This window comes from Sorex araneus, chromosome 8, assembly GCF_027595985.1.
Source record: "Sorex araneus isolate mSorAra2 chromosome 8, mSorAra2.pri, whole genome shotgun sequence".
In the NCBI taxonomy this organism is placed as follows: domain Eukaryota; kingdom Metazoa; phylum Chordata; class Mammalia; order Eulipotyphla; family Soricidae; genus Sorex; species Sorex araneus.
The window spans coordinates 50,403,057-50,426,265 of NC_073309.1; the positions used below are offsets into that span (position 1 = coordinate 50,403,057).

Sequence of the window (23,209 nt, forward strand, 5' to 3'; positions counted from 1 at the left end):
TCAGCCTGCGACTCCCCCATGTCCATGTCTGACAAGTTCACAGACAGATGAATTGAGGCAGCGCTGTACTCCTCCAGCCTGGACTTTTAAACCTGGCTCCAGATTTTGGAAGATACCTGGGGTTAAAATTTTTTAGATCACAACAGTAGAGGCAGCTTATCACACACTTTTTGCCTTTCTGTGCCAAGGCAGACATCGGTGGCCAGTGGCAGGTCTCAGGAGTGGGAATGAGAAGCAGCAGACACGAGCAATCAATGGGTGCAGTGGCAGAGGTTGATGGGGACAGAGGAGCAGGGCAGGGTGTGGCCAACTCGGTCCAGTAAGTTCCTGAGAAGCCTGTCCTTGGCTCCAGGGAATCCCTCCCTCTGTATTACTGCCCCTCCGTGCCCTTCTTGTCATGTGGGGCTGCTGCCAGCCTTGAGGCAAGTGGTTCTTGCCAATGACCTCTGTTGTCTCTTCTACCTTAGTGCCTTCCCAGTCCACTCTGCAGATGCAGTGACATAGCCCTGCCTGCAGGCACCATGGGCGTGGGGCGAGCATGAGATGTAGGGGCTCCTCCCAGGAGCACTTCCTCTTGCCTAGTGCCAGTCCCCAAGGACCCAGAGCAAGTCTGATACCTGGGTCTGACGATGCCACACTGCAGCTCCCTCACACCTGCCCTGGGACTACCACCCCCCTCCATCTCTCCATCTCCCACATCTGCCCTGCAGTACCCTCCAAGTCTCCTGGCCAGATGCTGCCTGCCTGCCATTTCCAGAGTGTGGCCACAGCCCAAGGGGGTTTGGAAGGCCAGTGTAAAGGGCTGGGGGACAGAGGTTGCAGAGGTAAAGACAAAGAGACTCATGCTGAAGTGGTGATGTTTATTTCCTTTCCTGGGCCAGCTGCAGCTCCCACCTCAAACCCTGAAGCACAGGGAAAGCAGATGGAGGGGCAGGGGTAGGGGCAAGCCTGGGCCTTGCGGCCTGAGGTTTCCTGGAAAAGGTGCGGCCTCAGGGAGCAGGAGTCCACCCCCTGCTGTGAGGGCAGGTCTCAGCTACATGTGCTAGGCTGAGCTGGGGCCAGGGAAGGTCAAGCAGTGCCTCAGCGGTCCAGGCGTGGGGCCAGCTGCGGACTCCAGCACCTGGCAGTGCCCCCAGCAAACAGGTCTGTGCCATGGATTCTGGCTTTCCGGTGGACAAGGGCACCTCTGGGGGCTTAAATAAGTCGGTGGGGCAGAGGGCACAGCAGGAAGGGAGGCGCATGTCCGGCCCGTAGGCAGAGGCGGCTAGCGCAGGTCCTCATCGTCACCCTGGATGGTCTTCTTGATGCGCAGCAGCATGGTGGTAAGCCACTGGTCCAGTCGTGAGATGGAATCATACTCCTTCACCTGCACGTGCACGGGAATGCTGACCTGATGCCGATGGCAGCCCGCAAGCTGCCCAAGCAGGCCTCCCTGAGGCCCGGCAAAAAGGCCCCGAGGGTGTGGGCAAACTGGTCCTTGTGTGGTGAGGGTAGGGGGAGGCCAGAAAGCCTGGGGCAGGCGCTGCCCAGGGAAGGACGAATAAGGGCTCTGGGGTATTATCACTGAGGGGCCACCAGGACTCTCCCCATGTGCTATACCCCTTCTACACCCAAGCAAGGTCCTCAAGTGTGCCCCAGGACATGTGTACAAAGGTGAGGTGAGTGCTGCTCTGTGTGGATGCCAGGACAGACCCTCTGTGCTTCTCTGGGCACCCTGGAGAATCTGGGATGCTGGGGAAAGAAATTCAGGGCTGGGTGGAGAGTATCCCAAGGAGGTGCACTCACTGCCTCGGTGTAGCTATCCACATTTTGCTCCTCGTGGGCTTCCAACAGTTTCTGCAAAGAAATGGGAAGTGGGATCCAGGGGGCTCTGGGGGTGCCAGGCACACACCTGTGGGTTTGGGCAGATGGGGGAGGGGGACCCCACGTGGAGAGCATGCCATCTTTCAGTCTCCCCACCCACCTGGATCCCCCTCACTGCTGTGCCCTCCTTGTCACTTCTAAAAACATGGACCCAGGCGCAGAGGGGAAGCTACCAGTGAGCATGTCCAAATCTTGGGGACAGGCTCCACGGCCACTCACCTTGGTCAGCTTGCACTCCCGGGAGTCGGAGAAGGCAGGGAACAGCTCCTCATACTTCTGCACTGCCAGCTGAGCAGGGAGGGGAAGAAGCAGGGTCACACTCAGACCCCTCCAGTGGCCACTCCAGGGAGCATCTCCCCGGAGCTGGGCAAGGCCTGTGCTATGCTGGCTACAAAAATGGACAACTGGGGTGGAGGGCTGGGGGTTTCTATGTCGGGGTTCCCCCTTCTGAAGGAGACAGAGGAACAGTGACAGCTGGGTCTTCAGGGGATACCAGACCATCCCTCATAAAGATCCAGGGACTCCCTGAGATGGGAGGATGGCAGGCCCCAAGGGCAGAGTGAGCTGGGGTGGGGGGACAGTGCAGGGCGTCCCAGCCCTTGCAGAGCGCACCTTGGCGTTGAGCATGTCAATGCAGAAGTGGCAGAGGGCAGCCTTGAAGAAGTAGTCCTTGGCGCTATACTTGAGCAGGGGGCTATCCATGGCGTTGGTCCCCACCTGGACACATGGAAAAGGCACGTGAGCGCAGGGCTGGCGGGAAGAGGGCTGGGCTATGAAGGCATGTGGCCAGGAACCCCCCAGGCACAGAGGCCAGGGAGGAGACCCAGAGAAGTGAGCAGAGGATGAGTGAGGCAGGAGAGCCCCCCCTCTGCCAGGCTGGCGGGCAGAGGGCGGACGCAGCGGGAACACAAGAGGCGGCACCGCCCCACTCTCCCCCAGGCCAGCTGCTGCCTCACTCCGGGCCAGGCGGAGCCCACCAGGAGGTCCTGGGCCTCCCTCCCCACAGCGTGGGGGCCCGAACCCTGCTCCCACACTCCAGCCTGTTAGGGAGGGGCCCGCTTTCTGGGACCCTTCAAGCAGGTCCCCAAGCTGCCTCTGCCACCTCACGCTCCAGCGATTCATCCCACCCCGACTTGGCAGCTGTGATGCTGGGGTGTGGAGGGCTGCAGAGCCCAGGGTGAGAGAGTGGAGAGGCAGGGGAGGGGTGGGAGGGGAGGAGCCCCACACCCACCTGCTCGTAGATGTCGATGGCCTTCTGGTACTGCTCCAGCTGGGCCGCATACCCTGCCACCTTCAGTAGACACTTGTTGGCTGAGCTGAGGGGGGTGCAGAAGGCAGGGAGGTGGGCGGAGGTGGGGGGTTGGGGTGGGCAGGGGATGGGTGAGGGGACAGGCATGGTACCTGTTGGACTCCTCGCCTTTGTAGTAATCTGCTGACTGTTCATAGTGGGCTATGGCCTGTGTGGACAAAGGGGTTATTGGTCAGTTGCTGGCCACTCCTCTGCCCGTCCTCTGGTGCCACAGCCCCTATCTGCCTGGACTCACCTTCTCGATGTCCACCAGCTCCGTCTCATAGATCTCAGCGATGGAGATGTGGTGCTTGGCCGCGATGGTGAACCGACCCTGGGGGTGGGGTCGGGGCACAGGGCTGCCTGTCACCAGTGGCATCCCAGGTGGCCCACCCGACCCCCTGGGCTGGTGAACTCCTAGGGGAGGTGTAACCAGGGCTAGGAAGGGAGCTGAAGGCGAGGAGAGCCGGGGTGTTTTTGGCTGAGGTTCTGGATCCCAGCTACAATCAGCCCCTCTCAGGGACACCAGGATGAGGGACAGACACCCCCCCCCCCCACAGTCAGGGCCTGGTCAGGCCTGCAGGCAAGGCCAGCCCAGCTGAGCGTGGCTTCAGCAATGCCGCTGGGCCCAAGTGACCGACAAGTCACGTCGTCACTGCTGCTGGGAGCGTGGTGACCTCAGGGATCTTCCCACATGCTGCAAGAGCAAACCTCCATGCTACATCTGCATCCATGAAGGGGAGCCTGTTCCCTGGGACCACCCTGCATGCCTCCACTCCCTGACCACACAGAGGAGCGGGGACGAATAGGGTGGCGTCTGGTGAGTCACCACCACCCTGGGTGCCCACACAGCCCTCATCAGACAGACCTGGAGGGGAGGCCGGGGCAGACCCTCACCATGTCCGTGTAGATCTCGATGGCGCGCATCAGGCAATTAATGGCCTCTGGGGAGAGAAGGGAGTGGGGTGGTGGCACGGTACTGCAGGAACGTAGTGTGGGGACACCTGCCTGTCCTTAAGGTGCGCCACGAGGCCTTGGCCTCCCCAGAACTGTGGAACTTCACGAGAGCCCCTTGTTTTCTTCCAACTGCACCTGCCCAGCTCAGAGGAAGGGGGGAGCTGAGGGCCCCTCAACTGGCCATGGGTTTGCCCTCCAGGATGTCCTGTCTCCCCTGCACCATCTCTACAGAAGGCAGAGCAACCCCCCCCGACCCGGCATAGGGACCCCAGCACCCAAGCTCAATGGATGGGACCTGAGCAGAGCTGGGCTGACTTTGTTGTACTATCTCTTGCAAGATTTTAAATTTGGGGATGGCTTTTTTTTTTTTTTTTTGACAAGTTATTTGGAGAAGAGAGAAACATGAGTGGGAGGCACTTTCCAGCAGCCAGAGATGAGCTGTGGGGCGGAATAATTTTAATGCTGCCTAAGGGGGGGTGGGGGGTGGTGGAGGAACGTTGGAGAAGAAAAGCACAGGGCCTGGGCAGAGGCGAGGCTCACTCCCAGCTCAGGGCGCCCCAAGGCTCCTGGCCTAGCCCAGGTCTGTCAGTGGGCACAGGGCCTAGTGTCCACTCTTGTCAGTATTGCTCCAGAGACAGTGAACAAAAAGTCAGGGAGTCCACAAGTCCCCGAACTAATGTAAGTGCAAAACCTGTATAAAGTCTATAGCTTGTCTGATTCTGAAAGGCCTCTGGTTACCCCCCCAAATGCTCAGAGGGCTCCCTAAACTCAGTCTGGGTGTGAAGGCTGCCAGGAGGCATGAGAAGCAGTAGGGGAGGAGTGGGGAGAACACCCAGGTGAGTCACTGTCAGCCTGCGGGGGAGCAAGGGTCACACACTTGGAATGGAACATTCTGGAAGTCAGGTGCCAGCTGGGCCTGGTCACCTAGAACAGGCATGAGGGGCAAACAGGAGTCCATCCCGGCCCTCCTGTTAGAGCTCCTCTGCTCTGAGAATATTGGGGGCGGGGGCGGGGGGGAGGCAGCAGCTCCATGTCTGAGCTGGAGGGTTGCCAGCCAGGTAGCCCCCACACCTCCAAGTGGGGGTACAGTGCCCTCACACCTGCTCTACAGGGCAGCGGGCCAGGGAAGTGGAAGGCTGCCAGTTGCCTGAAAACAAGCTACCAGCTGTTTGCCACGGCTTCTCTCTGGCCATTAGGACCTGGCTGGGCTGGGCAGAGCAGAGCTGGCATGCCTGGGATGATTCATCCCAGAGGGGTGCTGGGCAGAGGGTGCTGCCCCAACTTGGGGTCCAGTCACCTCCCTAGCGTGCCCTCCCCCAGGACACCTGCCTCCCCCATGGCTGATCTGAGAAACCCACAAAGAAGGTGAAAGGGTGAGGAGACACCTCCTGTCTGAGTGGAATGACACCACAGAGGTGAGGGTAGCCAGGAGAGGTGCCACTGCCTACAGGCGCAAGCAGGAAGGGCCTGAGAGCAGGGCCAGGCTGGCAGCTCTGGGCAGCCCCCTCCAGCTGGGGTGATCCCTCACGGGCAGGTGATGACAAGAAGCAAATCCTTTCCTTCCGCCCCTGCTGGCACTGGCAGTTCTGCCGGTCAGTTGAGGGGAGAGCACTGCCCCTCTTCCCCCACCAGGACTTCCACAGATGGCGCTGATGCAGATGGAGCCTTTGAGGCAGGTGAGGTGACCAGAGAGGCCCCAGAGAAGATTGGGCAGATGGCCAAGGGGCATGGCGGGGGAGCCCTGGGCTGCCCAGAATTGTGTTCCCAATGCCAGGAGCCCCACTAGGCACAGCTGTGCTTTGTGTTACCTGCAGATGGTCCCACGGGACCAGAATTGGGAGCCTTAAAGAGGACGGACAGGCTGCCTGAGGTCACAGGGGTACAGCCCGCCCGCCCCACAGCAGCATCGTGCCCAGGAGCCTCTCCGCACCTCCCTACTTGGGTCTGCCTAAAGGGAGCTCTCCTCTACACCAGGGGACCCCTACCTCCAATCTCTGCCCCCACTGCCCTGGGCCTCTACTGCAGGCAAGGCCAGGCCGTGACCATACCCCAGGCCATGTGGGGTGAGTCAGAGGACATGTGGGCTGGTTTAGTTAGAGCCAGTGCAGGGACCCAGGGCCCAGCGTGGCATTGCCTCTGCTTCGGAAATGAGAAGACATTGAACCCCATAACTGCCTGGGCAGGTCTCTGGCTAATAGGTTTCCCAGGGAGGGAAGGGGTGTCGTGAGGGACACACACCATCCCTGGGGGAAGCTGAGGTGGAAGAAGCCCCCTGGGCCAGTGTCTGTAGCACCAGCAGCTGGGTAGGTCTGGGGACAGAGACTGGCCACCCAGTCCAGAGACCCTCATCTAGACCAGGGCTGGGGCTCATTCTTCCCGCGAGTACGTGGGCAGGTTGGCGCACCGTGACTTCCTCCAGCCACATCTCTTCCCGTCTGCTCGCTTCTGAGGCGAGCGGGTGGGCAGAAAGGGTCGTTTTTAGAAAATGCCTCGGCTGGCTAGAGGACCAGTGAGCAGCCTGTCTGGCGCCAAGATGCAAATGCCTCGGTCAGACACGGCTGCAGGAATGCCACAGGCTGGGACCTGGACCATGAATTAGGCCGAGCCTGCTCTCACTCAAGAACTGGTTCTCCAGCAGCTGCACCCCAGCCCCCTAACCTGCCATGGGGTCGGGGGGCAACAGGGGAGCCAGGTTAGGGTACTTCCGCTGTTCTGTCGGCAGCAGCTCCCACCTGCCGACGCTGGGAGCCCTCCCCGCCCCCCCATGGGTTAATTCTGACAACAGAACAGATTTTCCTCTCCCCGATGCATGTCGGGGTCTGAAATGACACCCACTCACCCACTCCCAAATGCTCGGGCTCTGGAGGGGGGGGGGATCCGCTGCAGGCAGGCGCCAGGGAGCAGGGGAGGCGAGCCTGGGCTGTGGCAATCAGCTCCGCTCCTTGGCGCCCCCTCTGGGCCTTCACGTGTCTGCCACAGGGAAGCAGTGCCAGGCGGACCGGAGGTCACCTGAGGACACGACGTGGGGAGGGTGGCACTCACCTTGGGGGTCTGCTTTCTTGAAGGCGTTGCCTGCATCCACGAAGCAGGTGGCCGCGTCATGCTTGCTCTGCAGCTGCAGGTGCAGCTGGGCTGCCTGGCAGAAAGCGTTGCCAGCGGCTGCAACAGGAAAACAGGCCCAGCTCAGAGAGACTCCAGGCGGCAGAGGCAGAGCCCTCCTGCGCCAGGAGGTAGGGTGGGGGGTGCCCACTGTCCCCGAGGGGAAGTCACTGTCCCAGGGAGTCATGTTGAGGCTACTGGTGGTCTCCATGGAAAGCCCAAGGTGCAGGAAGAGTGCACGGAGCCAAGGCCTCATGCCAACAGCTCCTAGCAGCCCCCACCCACCTACCCTCCCTCCCTATGACCGAGGAATCATAGGGAGGGCAGTAAAGGTGCTGGAGCCGCCTCCTTAGCAACACTCTCCCTACCCCTCCCCTCGCTCTGGTTTCTTTCTTCCTGAACTCTCGAAGCGCCTCCTCAGTGTCCCATCTCACCTCTGTCCATATTCTCTCATCACTCGTTAGTGATGTGACTGCTGCTCACCATGGGGTATTCGCTGTGCTCCCCCCACCCAGCTTCCCACCCAGGAAGAAGAGGGGACAGGGATAACAGACACATGGGCGGGGGTGCACAAGTGAACAGATGGTGGGCACAGATATGGAGGAGGGGGCACAGGTGCACAGGTCAAAGGCACAGGTGCAGATGGTGGGCACAGGTAGTGTGGGGGAGGGCAGCAGGGGCAGTCTGAAGGCACTGTGTCCTGCACCCCACTGAGCACTGTCTCCTCGCACACATACCCCACCCATCCCCCCATTCTATTCCCCTTTCCTCCCAAGGGGAGACCCAAGACAGCCACCCGTGGCTCTGAAACAAGTGACAGATTGTTCTTTTTTCCTTTTTATCCACCTTTTGGGTCACACTTGGCGGGGATCACCCTGGCAGAACTCAGGGGACCAGAGGGAGTGCTGGGGACTAACCTGAGCTGACTGCATGCAAAGCAAAAACCCTCCCCACCATTCTACTGCTCTGGTCCAGCACAGAGTAACTGTGTCTCTGAGAAGGGGCACACTGAGTGGCAGCCTCTAAATCTTGGGGACAGTCATGGGGAGATCTATAGTGTGGTGGCAACGGGAATAGCACACAAGGGCCTTCAACCCACTGGCCCAAGACCTACCTACCACCTTGTGTCATGGGACAGGAGAGGGCAGCAGGGACGAGGCATGGTGGGAGTGCACGCAGGAGAGGGCAGCAGGGATTGGGTGGAGGAAGTGGATGTAGGAGAAGACAGCACGGCCTGGGCACAGTGGGAGTAGACACAGGAGAGGGCAGTGGGGCCTGGGTGGCAGGGGTGCACACGTACCACTCCAGTTCTTGGCCATCTTGAACATGTTGGCTGCACGGGCATAGATCTCGCATGCTTCCTCTATTTTGGATGAGCCCCTGGTGGGGGGAAAGGAAAGAAGATAAGGCCAGACAGCCTGGGTCCAAGAGAGAGCTGCTACATCCCTGCCCCAAGGTCCCCTGGGAAGCCCACATCCTGGAGGCTGGTGGCACCTATCTACAACAAGATAGGAGGCCACTGGAGCCTTGGCTGGGCACTGGGGAAGGGGCCCCTCCAAGATGGCCTGCCTCTCACACCTCCTGCACTTCCCATCAGGTTCACTGACCCTGGCTTCCCCAGAGACAGCAGAGATGCCGGTGCCTCCGTGTCCTAATGCCTCTGTGCCCTGCATGTTGCACCTCCCAACCCCACAGGGACTGGGCAGACCCAGGGCTCCCGCAGTTGAAGCCCCCGTGGCTTGTCTGCCAAGACTCCAGGGCTTCAGCAGAAGCCATAGTTCTTGTCCTCCTCTGGCATCCACTAAACTCCATTCCTGCTCTGGCGCAGGGGCCAGCCAAGCTTCCCCCAGCACTGGAAGCCATAGTGTCTCCATGCGCACCCACCTCGCACAGTGTCCGCAAATGATTCTTATTATTGGGGGGGGAGGAGTGTTGGGGGCCACACCCAGCGGTGCTCAGGGGATTCCTGGCTCAGTGTTTGGGACTGATTCCTGGCAGTGGGCCTTTTGTGCCTTGCAGGGTCAGTTGCATGCAAGGCAAGTCTCCTCCACCCAACACAATATCTCCATACTCAAGAAATCACTTTTTTGGGGGGATCCACACCTGGCGGTGTTCAAGGATTAATCTGGACTTTGCACACAGAGATCACACTCACTTATCAGGGTTCAGGGAACTATATGTGGTGCTGGAAACTGAACCCAGGTCAGCCACATGCAAGGCAAGGACCCTTGTACTATTGCTCCAATCCCAAGAGTGACTATTTTTATTTATTTTTTTTTTTGTGAGGTCACATCTGGAAATGCTCAGAGATTACTCCTGGCTCTGCACTCAGGGATCACTCCTGGCAGTCCTTAGGGGACCACATGGGATGCTGTAGATTGAATCCAGGTCACCTGGGTCAGCCACATGTAAGGCAAGTGTGCCACCTGCTGAGCCATTGTTCTGGCCCCAGAGCAGCTATTTTTAAAGGCAGATTTGAAGTGTCCCTATTTTCAGGCTGGTAAGCACTGAAAGGTCAGGGGCACAGGCTTTGCATTTGAGAGTCCCCGGTTTGATTCTTGGCACCATGTGCATCCCCAAGAATGGCACCACGAGCAGCACCTGAGTATTGCTGAGTGTGATGGCCTCTAAAATAAAAATGCTTCCATTTGTGGGGCCGGAGCGATAGCACAGCGGGTAGGGCATTTGCCTTGCACGCGGCCGACCCGGGTTTGATCCCCGGCATCCCATATGGTCCCCCAAGCACCGCCAGGAGTAATTCCTGAGTGCAAAGCCAGGAGTAACCCCTGAGCATTGCTGGGTGTGACCCAAAAAGCAAAAAAAAAAAAAAAAAAAAAGCTTCCATTTGTTTCTAAAATAAGGGAAAAGAAAAAAGATGCTTGGGAAAGACAGAAATGTACAGATTAACAAAAAGAGAATATTTCTGGGGAATACACCCAAAAATCATTACCATTACCTCCAAAGCAAGTGTGTGTGTGTGTGTGTGTAATTTTCATATAAAGATATGGGGGCTCTTCATTCCAGCTATATTAATTTGGGGGGGTCACATTAGCGGTGCTCAGGGGTCACTCATGCTGGGGCTTGGGGAACCATATGGGATGCTGTACTATCACTTCGGGCCCATCTGAATTCATTTGCTGCTTCTAGACCACGATTTGGCAGTGCTCGGTGACTATCCTGGGGTACTTGGGGGGAATAAGCAGTTCTGGCGCCCAGCCCTGCCCTCCTGCTTGCGCTTAGCCTGGTGGGTCAGCACTCTGGCCCTGTCTTGGTATTCTTCACCTGTGGATTTTATCAAAGATGAGCATGTATGTAGATCACAAGTAAATGATCTACGCTTTAAGGGGTTGATATCAATGGTATATAAAGCACTGGTTGAACTCTACAAAAAGAAAACATCCAACCCCATCAAAAAATGGGGCAAAGAAATGAACAGAAACTTTACCAAGGAAGAGATACGAATGGCCAAAAGGCACATGAAAAAGTGCTCTACATCACTAATCATCAGAGAGATGCAGATCAAAACAACCACGAGATACCACCTCACACCACAGAGACTAGCACACATCCAAAAGAACAAAAGCAACTGCTGTTGGAGAGGATGTGGGGAGAAAGGGACCCTTCTACACTGCTGGTGGGAATGCCGACTGGTTCAGCCCTTTTGGAAAACAATATGGACGATTCTCAAAAAACTAGAGGTTGAGCTCCCATTTGACCCAGCAATACCACTGCTGGGAATATATCCCAGAAAAGCCAAAAAGTATAGTCGAAATGACATCTGCGCTTATATGTTCATCGCAGCACTGTTTACAATAGCCAGAATCTGGAAAAAACCCGAGTGCCCTAGAACAGATGACTGGTTGAAGAAACTCTGGTACATCTATACAATGGAATACTATGCAGCTGTTAGAAAAAATGAGGTCATGACGTTTGCATATAAGTGGATCAGCATGGAAAGTATCATGCTAAGTGAAATGAGTCAGAAAGAGAGAGACAGACATAGAAAGATTGCACTCATCTGTGGAATATAGAATAATAGACTATAAGACTAACACCCAAGAATAGTAGAAATAAGTACCAGGAGGTTGTCTCCATGGCTTGGAGGCTGGTCTCTCATTCTGGACAACTCAGGGGAGGGAACACCAAGTAAAATGTGGTCGGAGGTCAGGTGGGGGAAGGGTGATGCGGGCTGAATGTAGACTAGAGATTGAACACAATGGCCACTCAACACCTTTATTGCAAACCACAACACCTAATCAGAGAGAGAGAACAAAAGGGAATACCCTGCCATAGTGGCAGTGTGGGGTGGGGGGAGACGGGACTGGGGAGGGTGGGACGGATGTTGTGTTTACTGGTGGTGGAGAATGGGCACTGGTGAAGGGATGGGTTATCAAACTTTGCATGGGGGAAACATGAGCACAAAAATGTATAAATCTGTAACTGTACCCTCACGTTGACTCACTAATTAAAAATAAACTATTAAAAAAAATGATCTATGCTTGGACTGTGTTCCAGCAATGAATTATTCTTCTAGCAACTGAATCCTGAAAATGCCATTAGGGGGCCTGAGGGGTCAGTATACATAGCAGGCATTGCAGGGCTGTGTCCTGACCCCGCAAGCCCTGGGCACACCCTGGGACTAAATACTGCTGTGTGTGGCCCCAGTGCTGTGGGCACGGCTACGGCGGTCTCCGCCTACCTCCCAGCAAAACTCAGGGATGCTGCACAAGGCTACTCAGCACAGCATCATTCGAAGACAGCCACCTCCTCAAACACAATGATGCAGCTGGAGGGTGCCTGTGAGAGCATCATCTCAATAGGAGAGCATGGCAGAGCACAGGCTATGCATGGAGGAGCCCGGTTTTGAGCCCATGGTCTCCTGAGCACCATGGAGTGATTCCCCATGCACGGCCCTGAGCAGATGCCAGAAGTAGCCCCTGAGCACCCCTTCAGGTGAAGCTCCAGAAAGCAGGGCCAGGGATGGGCTGGAGAGCTAGTGCAGCGGGGCGGGCACCTGCCTTGCATGCAGCTGACCTGGAACCCCAGATGGTCCTGAACCCCACCAGGAAAGATCCCCGAGTGCAGAACCAGGAGTTATCCCTGAGCACTACTGGATAGAGTTCAAAAAACAAACAGTGAAACAGTAAAGAGCAGGAAGAGGCCGGTAAAGTGGCGTGTGCACTTTGGCCTAGGCTCGGCCCCTTGCACCACATGATCTTCCAAAGCACCACCAGAGAAGCCCCAGGTGTGGCCCCTGAGCTGCCCCGCCCTGGGGGTGGGGGGAAGAGCACTGCTTCCATTGCGCTTAGAGTCAGGAGATGCTGGTCAGTGTGGCCCCACCACAGCCTGTCCTTCCATTTCCATTAAGCCAGGCTGGCTCCACCTGCTGAGCCCCTGTAGCCTACCCCACCTCCAGGGGCCCTATAACCAGGAGAACAGGCCCCTCTCAGGCGTCCACACAGTGTCTCACCTTCCTCAGCAGATGCCCCACAGACCATCACCCTCTACACTCACCCCAGCGTCTCCTGGTTGAGTGTATCCCCAGGAATGCAGTGAGGCATCTAGGGCTGTTCTGGAGCCTGCCTTGGCCTGACGTGTCATCCTGAACCTCCCTAGGTAGAGTCATGTTCTCCCCAAACCCTTACCTCCGGGACTGCTTGGGGTGCAGGTGGGATCCAGGGTTCTTAGTCAAGGGTCCCGAGTAAGACAGGAAATGCTCCATTTGATTTGTTGAGGATTTGGGAACCACAGCTGGCTCCTGGTGGTGCTTGGGGACCATATGTGGTGCTGGGGCGCATCTGGGGAGGTTCTTCCATACAAAGTTCAAACCTACCTCCCGATTCTGCTGTCCCCCGAGAGAGGAATGAGCCCCTCCTGTACTCAATTGCCAGGTCCCTACCGCCTTGAGGATGGAAGGGTTTGCACTACCAAGTGAGTTGGCAGTGGGCTGGCTGCAGGGAGATCTCCCGAATATTCAGACATGAGGGTAGGGGGCTGGTGCTTTCAGATGGCAATCACAGGTGCGCCCACTCTCCCCACAGCAGAGACATTCCTGCTACTGCTGGAAAAGGCCCTCAGTGCCCATAGGCAGAGGGGCACCCCTGGGTTGGGGTGTCGAGAGGCCCAGGTGGACATGCTGGGACCCTGGGCAAAGCCCAGGTGTGATACCAACAGTGAGGGGAAATCCACTGAGCAGCTGCTCAGCAATCTGGGCCTGCCCTTACTTCCTGCCTGCAGGGTACAGGGCAGCCCCTGGAGCATCACACAAACACCAATGCAGGTGACACACCAGGTGAACACAGCGACCATCAGAGGCTGCCAGGCCCTAGCTACAGAAATCTTGTGAGGAGATTCAGCCCTGGGGCTTGGGGAAAGAAAGGTTCTCTGAAGGGTCAGGGAAGTTGCTCTCAGGTGTAAGCTGAGCTCAGTTTGATGAGGGATGACCAAGGAGAACGTAGAGGATGGGGGGAGCAATGGGCAGTGGGCAAAGCATGGAGAGATGCTCTCCACCTCCACTCAGGAGCATCATCCCGTCAGGCCAGCTGCCAGCCCCCATCCAAAAGCAGCACCCTCCCACCCCTATTCTCCCCCCGCCCCAAATCCAGAAAAGCTGGCCAGGTGGGTCTCTTGGGAAGTGAAAGGGTGGCAGTGTGGTGACAGCTGCTGGGCCATCCCATGCTGGGCAGAGGCAGCTGGGCTGGGGCTGGCTCAGAGCTGCTGGTAATTCAGGCAGCAGGGTCAGGTCTGCAGGCGCTGCCACCAAACCTCCAACAACAGCCAGATGGAATAATGCACGAGGTGCCAGGACCACCAGATGCCCTCCAGGCCCGGGCCCTGCTTCCTTCCCGTCTCCCCACCCCACCTACAGCCCCCAGGGACATCAAAGGGCAGCGGGGGGGTGGGGGGGGTAGAATGACACCACTGTAGGTACTTTCCTGTCCGTCTGGGTCCCCCCATCACCCACGGGATTTTCCTGACCAGAGGCCCTGCCCTGGCTGTGCAGAGACATGAGTGTGAAAGTGTGTGTGAGTGTGTGTGTGGCTGTGCAAGTGGAATTATGTGTATGAGAGTAAGAAGACTGTGTGTGACGGTACATTGTTAGAGTGAAAGAACATGTGAGTCTGTGGGGGAAAGTGGGTGGACCATGTCCCCTCTGATGGCTCTAAGGCTCCATCCACCTGTCCCTGGAATTTCAAGCCTGCTCAGAGAGGAGGAAGCTCCCCCAAACTCACCCTGGCAGGAAGCAGCACAGCCTACACCCCTGCTCCCTGCACCCTGAGAGGCCTGCTTTGGCCTGGCCCATAGCCCGGAGGCTTGTTTCCTTCTCGGCCAGGGGCAGTGAGTGCCACCTGGGAGCTGTGACGGTGATGATGACAATGACACCCAGCCTGGAGCAGGGTGGGTTCCAGGCATGTTCATCTGCTTTCAGGTCTGGGCATTCTGGAGGAGTGAAGTGCCACCAGGGCCCTGTTCCCCCACCTAGCACTCCAGCTGTGACATTTCCGGGCCTGAGCCCTTCAGACTGCTCAGAGAGGGGCTCCCCAGTGAACACCCTATTCCACCCCTGGGCCCAAGGATGTTGGAACTTTGAGGGAGGAGGAAGGGGGTTGTGTCCAGCAGCAAAGTCAGGAGGCGTACCCGGGGTCATATCCTTCCCACCTCTGAGGGGTGCTCAGGTCCAAGCCACTGAGGTATGTGCTGGGCTGCCCTCAACTCCAGCCATGGGTGCCTGCGGGGAGGCTGAGCCCACATGCACGCTCGTAGTTCTCCCACTTCTCATGTGGCTTTCATCTGTCTTTACGCTTCCCTAGAGGAGCACTGGGGAGGAAGAAAGTCCTGTTACAGGCCAAGGGTTAGAGGAAAGCACTTTTCGTTTGGGAATTGGGCAGAAAGGAAGAAATGCTCTGGCTTCTCTTCCCCGCACTGGTCTCCCCTCTCAGCCTTACCGGGCAGCACCCATCAGGTGCTGAGCACAGGTTGGGGAGTTGAGGAGTGGGAAGCTGCATCTTGCAGCTGCAGCCAGCTGGTCTCCCTCTAGCATCAAGTGCCAGAAACTGGGAGCCACAGAGAGGGAGGTGGCAGTCCCAGAGGGGGACAGCTTAGAGGGAAAAACCTAGGGCACTACTCCCTGTGGTCAGTCCCCTGCAGGTCAAGGGGATGCCAGCGCCACCCCCTTCCTGGCCCGTCCATCCTGGCCTGCCCCACTCTCCCCAGCCCGCACCTCTCGCACAACTCTAGGACAGGACTGAGGCCCAGGGCCTGCTCTTTCTTTCCACTGTTTTCAGAGCCTGCCCGGGAGAGGGACCAAGTGGGGTGCCCCAAGTTTGCCAATATCCTTCTTAAAAGGCCAGAAACAGGCCCATACTTCGAGGAGAAACTATCCCCACCGATAACCAGGGTTTGAACCTGGGTCTCCTGGTTGCATGGCATGTGCTTTCCCATTGAGCCACTTCCCTGGCCCCCAGGAGAACCTCTTGGGGCAATAAAAGTGCTGTGAGGTCAGAGAGGTCAGGGTCTGAATCTCCCTTCGCCCCATAGGCTGCTCACGGCCTGGGGTCTTGTAAGACGTGGGTGAGAGCACTGTTGTTCCTCTCCATCAGAGCTGTGACAGCCCTTTCCAAATGGGGGACAAGTGCAGAGGTTCAGAGCCCCTCCTTGCAAATACATGGTCCCAAGTTCAAGTTTCCAGTGCCTCAGGCAGCAGTGAGGGCCTGTGATCCATGACTTCTGGTCACAGTGAAATGAAATAAAACTTTGAGCACCGCAGACAGAAAGTGCAACCTCCAAGAGTGTCCAACCAGAACCTGGGGATATGCCTTACACATGGCCAACCTTGGTTTGATCCCTGGCACCCAATAGGGTTCCCTGAGTCCGGCAGGAGTAAGCCCTGAGCACCATCAGGTCTGCCCCCTCCAATAAAAAATGGAGAGAGATGGGGCTGGAGTTGTAGCACAGCGGGTAGGGTGTTTACCTTGCAAGCGGCTGTCCCGGGTTCGATTCCCAGCATCCCATATGATCCCCCGAGCACTGCCAGTAGTAATTCCTGAGTGCAAAAGCCAGGAGTAACCCCTGAGCATAGCTGGGTGTGACCCAAGAAGCAAAAAAAAAAAAAAAAATGGAGAGAGGAAGAAGTGCAAACCTCATGCCTGTGTGTGTGTAAGTGCATGTGTGCAAGAACACCGTGACAAGCCACCACCATCACAGTGCAGAAGGGCAAAAAGGATGATTTAAACAGACACAAAATGGCATTTAACAGACAGTAAGGGGGCTGAGGTACTTCCCATGCGCTCCACAAACCCCAGTTCAAACCCCAGTTCCACATGTGGTCCCCCAAGCACCACCAGGGGTCACCCCTGAGCACTGAGTCAGGAACAGCCAGGGAGTATCTCCAGTTGTGGCCCAAAATGCTGCCTCAAAAAGCAAACATCAAAAGCAAGCCATTGTGAAATAAAGGCAAACAGAAACCCAGAGAACCCTGCAGGACAGGCCCTGCCGGAGTTAAGTCTCCCCAGCACCCCCAATGCAGACTGAAACCATAAATTCCAAGGGGGAAGGTGTCAGGTCAGGCCAGGGCGCAGTGGGTAGGCAGGAGAGTACTGCTCAGGTGACAACACAGCAAGAAGACCCAAGGGCACAAGGAACAGGGTCTCGGCAGAAACAGGCCCCACAGCATTGTGATCTAGGGGTTCACATCCAAACTACAAGAAGAAAACGTTGGTCATTTAAAAGTCACCTGGTCTACAGTCTGCTCATACAGCAGCCCATGTGACCAAATCAGGGCTCCCAAATTTCTGACACCCTCCAACATACCCTCTCAAATCCAAATCTCTTCTCATAGGTGCTCTGGGCTGGGCTTTGCCTCCCATTTTGGCTTGTCCTAACTTTATGTTCTAACTCCCTGTAGGAAGCTGCCGGCTCCAAGTCTCAGGACCCTCATCCTGGTGCAATACCCCCCGCTGTGTGACACCAGCCCCACCACTCCCCCTTTACCTGGCAACCTAAGGGCCTTGGGCCTGTCGCCCCACTCACAAGAGCTCAGAAAGGCCACAGAACATTCCCCTGCTCTGCTCTGCTGCTGTCTGGCAAGAATCCAGCTTCCCCCCAAACCAGGGCTGACTAGGCAACTCCCGCCGAGCCCGGGTTCCACCAGACCAGACGCCCAAAGCTACTCGGGAAGGCGACAGTGGGGAAGGGGGCTTCCTGCCCATCCCCAGGCCCCTGCGCTTGCAGTTCTCCTTGGAGACTGAAACACGACCCCCCATCCCTCCAGCACACCCAGGACCACTATCATCCCGTGCCGCAGGGCAGTTCAAGCTCTTCAGTAAACATTACCCAACCTCAACAAACACCGGGGCCACGCCCGCTCGCACCGGAGGCATCTGCCTTCGCCCTCGGCCCCCGCCGTCTCTGCGGGGCTCCCATCGAGTGGGAGCTGGCCGGGGGCTGGCTCCAGGTTCTCTACTGCCCGGTCTCTGGGGTCCAAGCCCCGCGGCTCTCCTAAGCCCGCGCACACCTCCCGTGCGTCTCCCCACCTGGACCCACCCTCCCAGCACTATCCCCCCGCCCTGCAAAGCCCCCAGGCCCCACCAGCCCTTCCCGCTGAGGACCTCTCGGCTCCAGCCTCAGTCCAGGCACATCCCTCGATCCATGTCGATGCGGGCACATTCCTCCGAGGCGCGCGGCAGCTCGAGCCCCCTTCCCTGCACCCCAGCTCCCCGCTCCTCCCGCCCCGCCCCTGCCTTCCCCGCCGCCCGCCGGTTCTTCTCACGTCCCCCAGCAGCCCTTCTCCCCGCACCTCGCTCTCAAAGGTGGGCGCCCTGAGCAGTGCCCTCGGGGCCAGGACCCGGTTCCCAACGGCCTCTCGAGCCGGTCGCTGGCCCGGCCCAGCTTCTTCGTTCTTCAGCCCGCTTCAGCTCGGGCGCCCGCCGCCTGAGGCCCCGTCACATCAGCCCGGAGCCGCCCCCTCACGTCCCGGCCCGGCCGCCTCACGCCGCGACTCCTTCGTTCTCTCGGCCCCGGCCCCCGACGACCCCCGGCCGCCGTCCTTACCCGAAGAGGCCCGAGAAAAAGGACTGCGAGTTCTTCACCTTGCGCTCGGCCTCGGCCAGCAGCGCCACCGCCTCCGCCTCCTTCCCGGAGTTGTCCATGGTGTCGCTAAAACCCCTGGCAAACCGCCCGCCCGGCCCTCGGAGACTCAGCCGCGGCACCGCCGCGGTACACAGGTCGGTGGAGCTCAGCGAGCTGCGTTGACGTCGCCCCGGCGCGCGTCGCCTGTCGGCAGTACCACGTGACTCACGCCAGCCAACCAGCGACCTCATCTCCCGGCCCGCGGCCCGCTGGGCCCAGCCCCTTCGGCCGCGGGCGCGTCATCCCGTGACGCACGGCTGCCAATCCCCGACTCGAAGCCTCTGCGCAAGCGCATTCTTCCTCGATGACCTCCTTGCTCTCTTCCGGGTGAACCCTGCGGCCACCACGTGATGTGGCTAAGCCTATCATCGCCCTTTCTGTCAAAGGACCCGCCCCAGAGGGCTCTGCGGCTAGAGCAGCTTCCACCTATTATCGATGACCACCGGTTAGCCCGTCCCTCCTGCGAAAATTGGGCACTAGTCAGCTGACCGCGGATCGTCACGTGACATCCCAGACGCCTCTGCCGGAAGAGGTTCCCCACCCACGCCTGGGTTTGACAGTTCTTGCGCAGTCTGGTTCCCGCCTCCACGCCCCTTCAGAGCTGGTGACGCTCCTTCGGTTGGCTTAGGAAATGGAAAGGAAACCGAGCTGCTTTTTCTTGCGCCCTCTGCCGACCACGGTGAAATTGGTTCCGGAAAACCAGTGAAGTACTTGAAACTGGAGAGAATACTGAACTAAGACGTTTTCAAACTTCGATTTCATTAAAATAATAATTGGAGCTGGGGCGTGTTAAAAATTCAGGGTTTTAGGGGGCAAGAGAGATAGCCAAGGTTAAGACCCTTGATTTGCACGCAGCCGACCCCTTCTTGCTCCTGGTGCCACATGGGGTCCCCAGAACATAGCCAGGTGTAGTTCAGTCCTCCCCTGCCATACACACTTTATTTTTATTTATTTATTTTTGCTTTTTGGGTCACACTCAGCGATGCTCAGGGGTTACTCCTGGCTTTGCACTCAGGAATTACTCCTGGCAGTGCTTGGGGGACCATATGGGATGCCGGGGATCGAACCCGGGTCGGTCGCGTGCAAGGCAAACGCCCTCCCCGCTGTGCTATTGCTCTGGTCCCAGCCATACACACTTTAAACCTTTTATTTTAGGCTTAGGCATGCCTAGTGGCCAGATCTTGGTTTTGAACAACACTCTCCAGTGAAATAAGCCAGTCTCCTTGGATATATGACTAGTTCTAAAACTAGGTAGGAAATTATGGAACATGATTCATACCAGAAAGGCTGGTGCGCTTGTCTCACAGCCCCCAACATACACACGATGCGATGTCAAAGAAACAACTCCCAGTGACCAAAACTGTCACTGCTTTTAGCAACAAAATATTGATTTATAATCGAGTGTGGAAGAAATCCACGAGCCTCAATGATATAAACGATCGGGCAGTTAAGTGGGGTAGAGTATTCTGTACAAAACTCTAATAATCTGCACTGCTCTCTCAGGGTGGAGCATGACTTCTCCATGTGGACTATGCACTGGTGACTTCCTTCTGAGGGCAGGAGGTAGGGGCCTAAGTCCACAGCAGAGAAACAGAATGCTACCAGCTAGTCACTGTGGTTCCCATCAGCAGGGCACAGGCACTGTTGGTATCTTCAGGAACGTTTGATGAAAATGGCACTTCATCTATGTGGGCTTCCTCCAAGTCTAAACACATCCCAGGGGAGGGACTTTCTCCAAATGCCTCCTCCAAAGTGCTAAGGTCATCAACAACAGTGAAAGCCTGAAAAACTGTCAACAGTGAGCCAAGGAAAGCCTAAGGAAAAATGACAAATGCGAAGAAGTGTTGGTGGGAAGTCCTGGAATAGAGATACATGCCATTAAAACCAAGGAAGCCTGAATAAAGTATGGGCTCTAGTTATTAATAATGTATCACTAATAGTTCATTTGTGGTAAGGAAAGTGCCATACTAATCTAAGTGGATTACAGGGGACCTGGGTGTGTTTAGGGAACTCTGCATCACCTCTCCACATTTTCTGTAAACTTCCAAACTATTTTTGGTTTTGTTTTGGGGCCACACCAGGCAATACTCAGGGGTTACTCCTGGCTCTGCATTCAGGAGTTATCCTAGTGAGCTCATATCGAACAATGGGTATCAAACCCAGGTCAGCTGTGTGCAAGGCAAACACCCTACCCACAGTACTATCACTCTATCCCCAACGCCCTAAACTATTTACTGAATAAAACTACTTTTTGAAGATCCAGGTTCCGGTGGGAACCTGAGCCTCACTGATTCCTATTATGAAATTCTGTAGTGAAAGACCAGAAAACAAATTGGAAGTGCTGGTGGATGGGATCCACCCAGATGATTCACTGTATCACTGTCATCCCATTGCTCATCGATTTTCTCGAGTGGGCACCAGTAACATCTCCATTGTGAGACTTGTTACTGTTTTTGGCATATCGAATACACTACGGGGAGCTTGCCAGGCTCTGCTGTGCAGGAGAGATACTCTCAGTAGCTTGCCGGGCTCTCCGAGAGGGGCAGAGGAATCAAACCCGGGTCGGACACATGCAAGGCAAACACCTTACCCAGATGATTAGGCTACAGATGTTTCAGGGACTATGAACTGTAGGTAGAAGTGCCATTATGGAAGGGTAGGAGTGACTGAGAGGTGGGAGGCACAAGAAACCTTCCCCCCAACTCTCTTCCCACATTCTGACACCCAAGTACAACCCACTTGTGGTCACCAGTGTGTTCTAACCCAAGAGCAGGTGCGGTTGGGCCTGAATTGCCTCAAGCAGTTTCGGTTCCTGGGGGCTGTGGAGGCGGCCCTGTTAGAGAAGCTTCCGTCTGCTTCCAGCTGTTCATCTCCGAGTAATTTGTTATGTAGCAGTGGTTAACATCATACCCACTCTTCACACCACAAAGGTCTTCCATTTACAGGGTTGTTGAGCATCCCTTGCTATTCATAGCAGACCTATACAGTCACAGTTGTGGCTAGAACATGCTGCAGATCAACATTAGCTGCTCGTTTGTGGTGCTGCATCTTGCTCAGTCCTTAACTCTTCAGAAGGAGCCAGGCTGGGGCAGGCATTTCCCACCTTATAGAACGGGAACACCGAGGCTCCGACAGGGAAAGTGAATTGGTCAAGGGCACAGGAGAGGAAGAGGGCGGTCAGGCTGAACATTGTGACTTAGACGCCCCAGCCCTTTCCCCTAACCGCAGTGTCAAAACCCTGCAAACTCCACTTCCTCCTCTATGTAGCCACCCTTCGACCCCCACCTTCTTGACGCTGCAGGATGCTAGGCCACCTTGGGTGGTACTTCCAGAGTGGGGTGGCAGTGGGGAGAGCACTAGAACCTCTTCAGTTCCTCAGACAATGGCTTCTGCTCCGCTGCTCACGCCCTGAAACTCTAATGCCAGCCTTATCCTCCTTCTGACCTATGGGATACATCCCTCAGGGGCCAGAGGGACGGTACTTCCCTTGCACACGAGTACCCCACATAGTCCCCTGCACCCACCGGGGGTTGATTCCTGAGTGCAAAGCTAGGAGAAACTGCTGAATACCATTGGGTGTGTTCCAAATAAACAAAATTTCAAAAATGCATGCTTTATCCTGCCTTTGTTTCTCTGCTCTGCGGCCCCAGCCCCAGCCCCCAACACCTACCTCACAGTTTCTGGCCACATCCAGGCTTCCAAGAGTGCTGCCCATCCTGGCTCTTCTCACTTGTTTTCCCCCTTTTGTTTTGTTTTGTTTTGATTTGGGGCTGCACCCAGAGATGCTCAGGGGTTATTCCTGGCTCTACACTCCAGATTTACTCCTGGTGATGCTTGAGGGATCCTTTGGGATGCTGAGGATCAAACCTGGGTCAACCATGTGTAAGGTAAATAAGACCTGCTGTCCTATTCTCTGGATCTTGTTTTTCCCTTTGTTTCTAGACAATCATCACTGCTTTCCCACACTGGAGTCCCACAGCGAGGCCGGCCCTGGCTGTCCACCCCACCCCGAGTCACTCTCGGTGAATCCGGCCTCTTTGTGTTGGACACAAGGTTTGCCTGGCCAGCAGCCATTTCTACTTCCTCTTCTCTTCCTGGTAGAGAAGTCCAGTCTGGAGTAGGGGCCAGGGCAGCTGCATGGACACAACCCAAGTGGCTGGGAGAGCCAGGTTCTTCCCTTTCTCATTTTTCCCAGAAATCCTTCTAGAAACGACAGGGGCCCATGGCTGCTGATTTTCTTCCCTCTTAAAAAAATGGGAACTTGCAAGGAAAAGGCACCACCAAAAGGTGGGTGATGGTGAGGATGGCCAGGGAAGTACCCTTTGTCTTGGGGCTGAGCTGCTGTGTCCTGCGGACCCCGGATTCTTGGCATCCCCCCTCCGACTGCTGATACTTGGGCAGAGTCACCACTTGTGAAGAGCCCCTCATTCCCTGACCAATCCCAAAGCCTTGAGGGGCACCTTTGGCGTATTTTCCCCGCAAGGACGACCTCCTTGCTCTCCCATGGAGTATGGGGTTTGGGGAGGGGCGGGCCCCAGTGCAGGGACTTGGCCCCCCCATCTCTATGTCCCCAGCTAGTGGCAGAGTCTCTTGTGGATGGATGAGCCAAGGGATCCAGCAGACAGCAGCTCAAGAACCCAATTTAATACGATTTACAAGTGGACACGTACAAAAAAAAAAACACCCAACATGTACAAGTCATCGCAAGACTAGGGACTGAATCAAAACTGCAGAGAGAGACCCCCCCACCCCGGGAGGGGGCCCCACTGGTCGGAGCATCTTCCCACTGATTCTCTGTCTGGGCTTACCTAACAAACGGAGCCAAATCCCCAGCCTGGTGCTCAGATGGAAACACTCCCGGGATGGAACCGGCTC

General features: G+C 56.6%; 1 protein-coding gene across 2 annotated transcripts; it reads right to left on the minus strand.

The window, feature by feature from the left end:
• Nucleotides 1-846: 846 nt before the first annotated feature.
• On the minus strand, nucleotides 847-18,478 carry NAPA (NSF attachment protein alpha). Of its 2 annotated transcripts, XM_004607701.2 has the most exons (11): nucleotides 18,257-18,478; nucleotides 8,508-8,587; nucleotides 7,151-7,267; nucleotides 4,049-4,095; nucleotides 3,408-3,485; nucleotides 3,265-3,320; nucleotides 3,095-3,179; nucleotides 2,476-2,580; nucleotides 2,083-2,151; nucleotides 1,786-1,836; nucleotides 847-1,366 (listed from the first exon to the last, which is right to left on the minus strand). In XM_004607701.2, exons 1-11 carry the CDS (start codon nucleotides 18,352-18,354, stop codon nucleotides 1,265-1,267), a joined length of 888 nt encoding a protein of 295 aa, XP_004607758.1. In that variant the 5' UTR covers nucleotides 18,355-18,478; the 3' UTR covers nucleotides 847-1,264. The 2 variants fall into 2 exon arrangements, with proteins under 2 accessions (XP_004607758.1, XP_055002162.1); XM_055146187.1 differs by lacking the exons at nucleotides 4,049-4,095; nucleotides 8,508-8,587; nucleotides 18,257-18,478 and having other exon boundaries at nucleotides 7,151-7,210.
• Between the last annotated feature and the right edge of the window lie 4,731 nt (nucleotides 18,479-23,209).

Excerpts from the sequence above, each read along its gene's own strand:
- NAPA (XM_004607701.2), bottom strand. The coding sequence starts at position 18,354 with ATGGACAACTCCGGGAAGGAGGCGGAGGCGGTGGCGCTGCTGGCCGAG. Across the intron at positions 8,588-18,256 it reads TTTTTCTCGGGCCTCTTCGG|GGGCTCATCCAAAATAGAGG; the intron begins GTAAGGACGGCG and ends TCCCCCCACCAG. Across the intron at positions 3,321-3,407 it reads AGCTGGTGGACATCGAGAAG|GCCATAGCCCACTATGAACA; the intron begins GTGAGTCCAGGC and ends TTGTCCACACAG.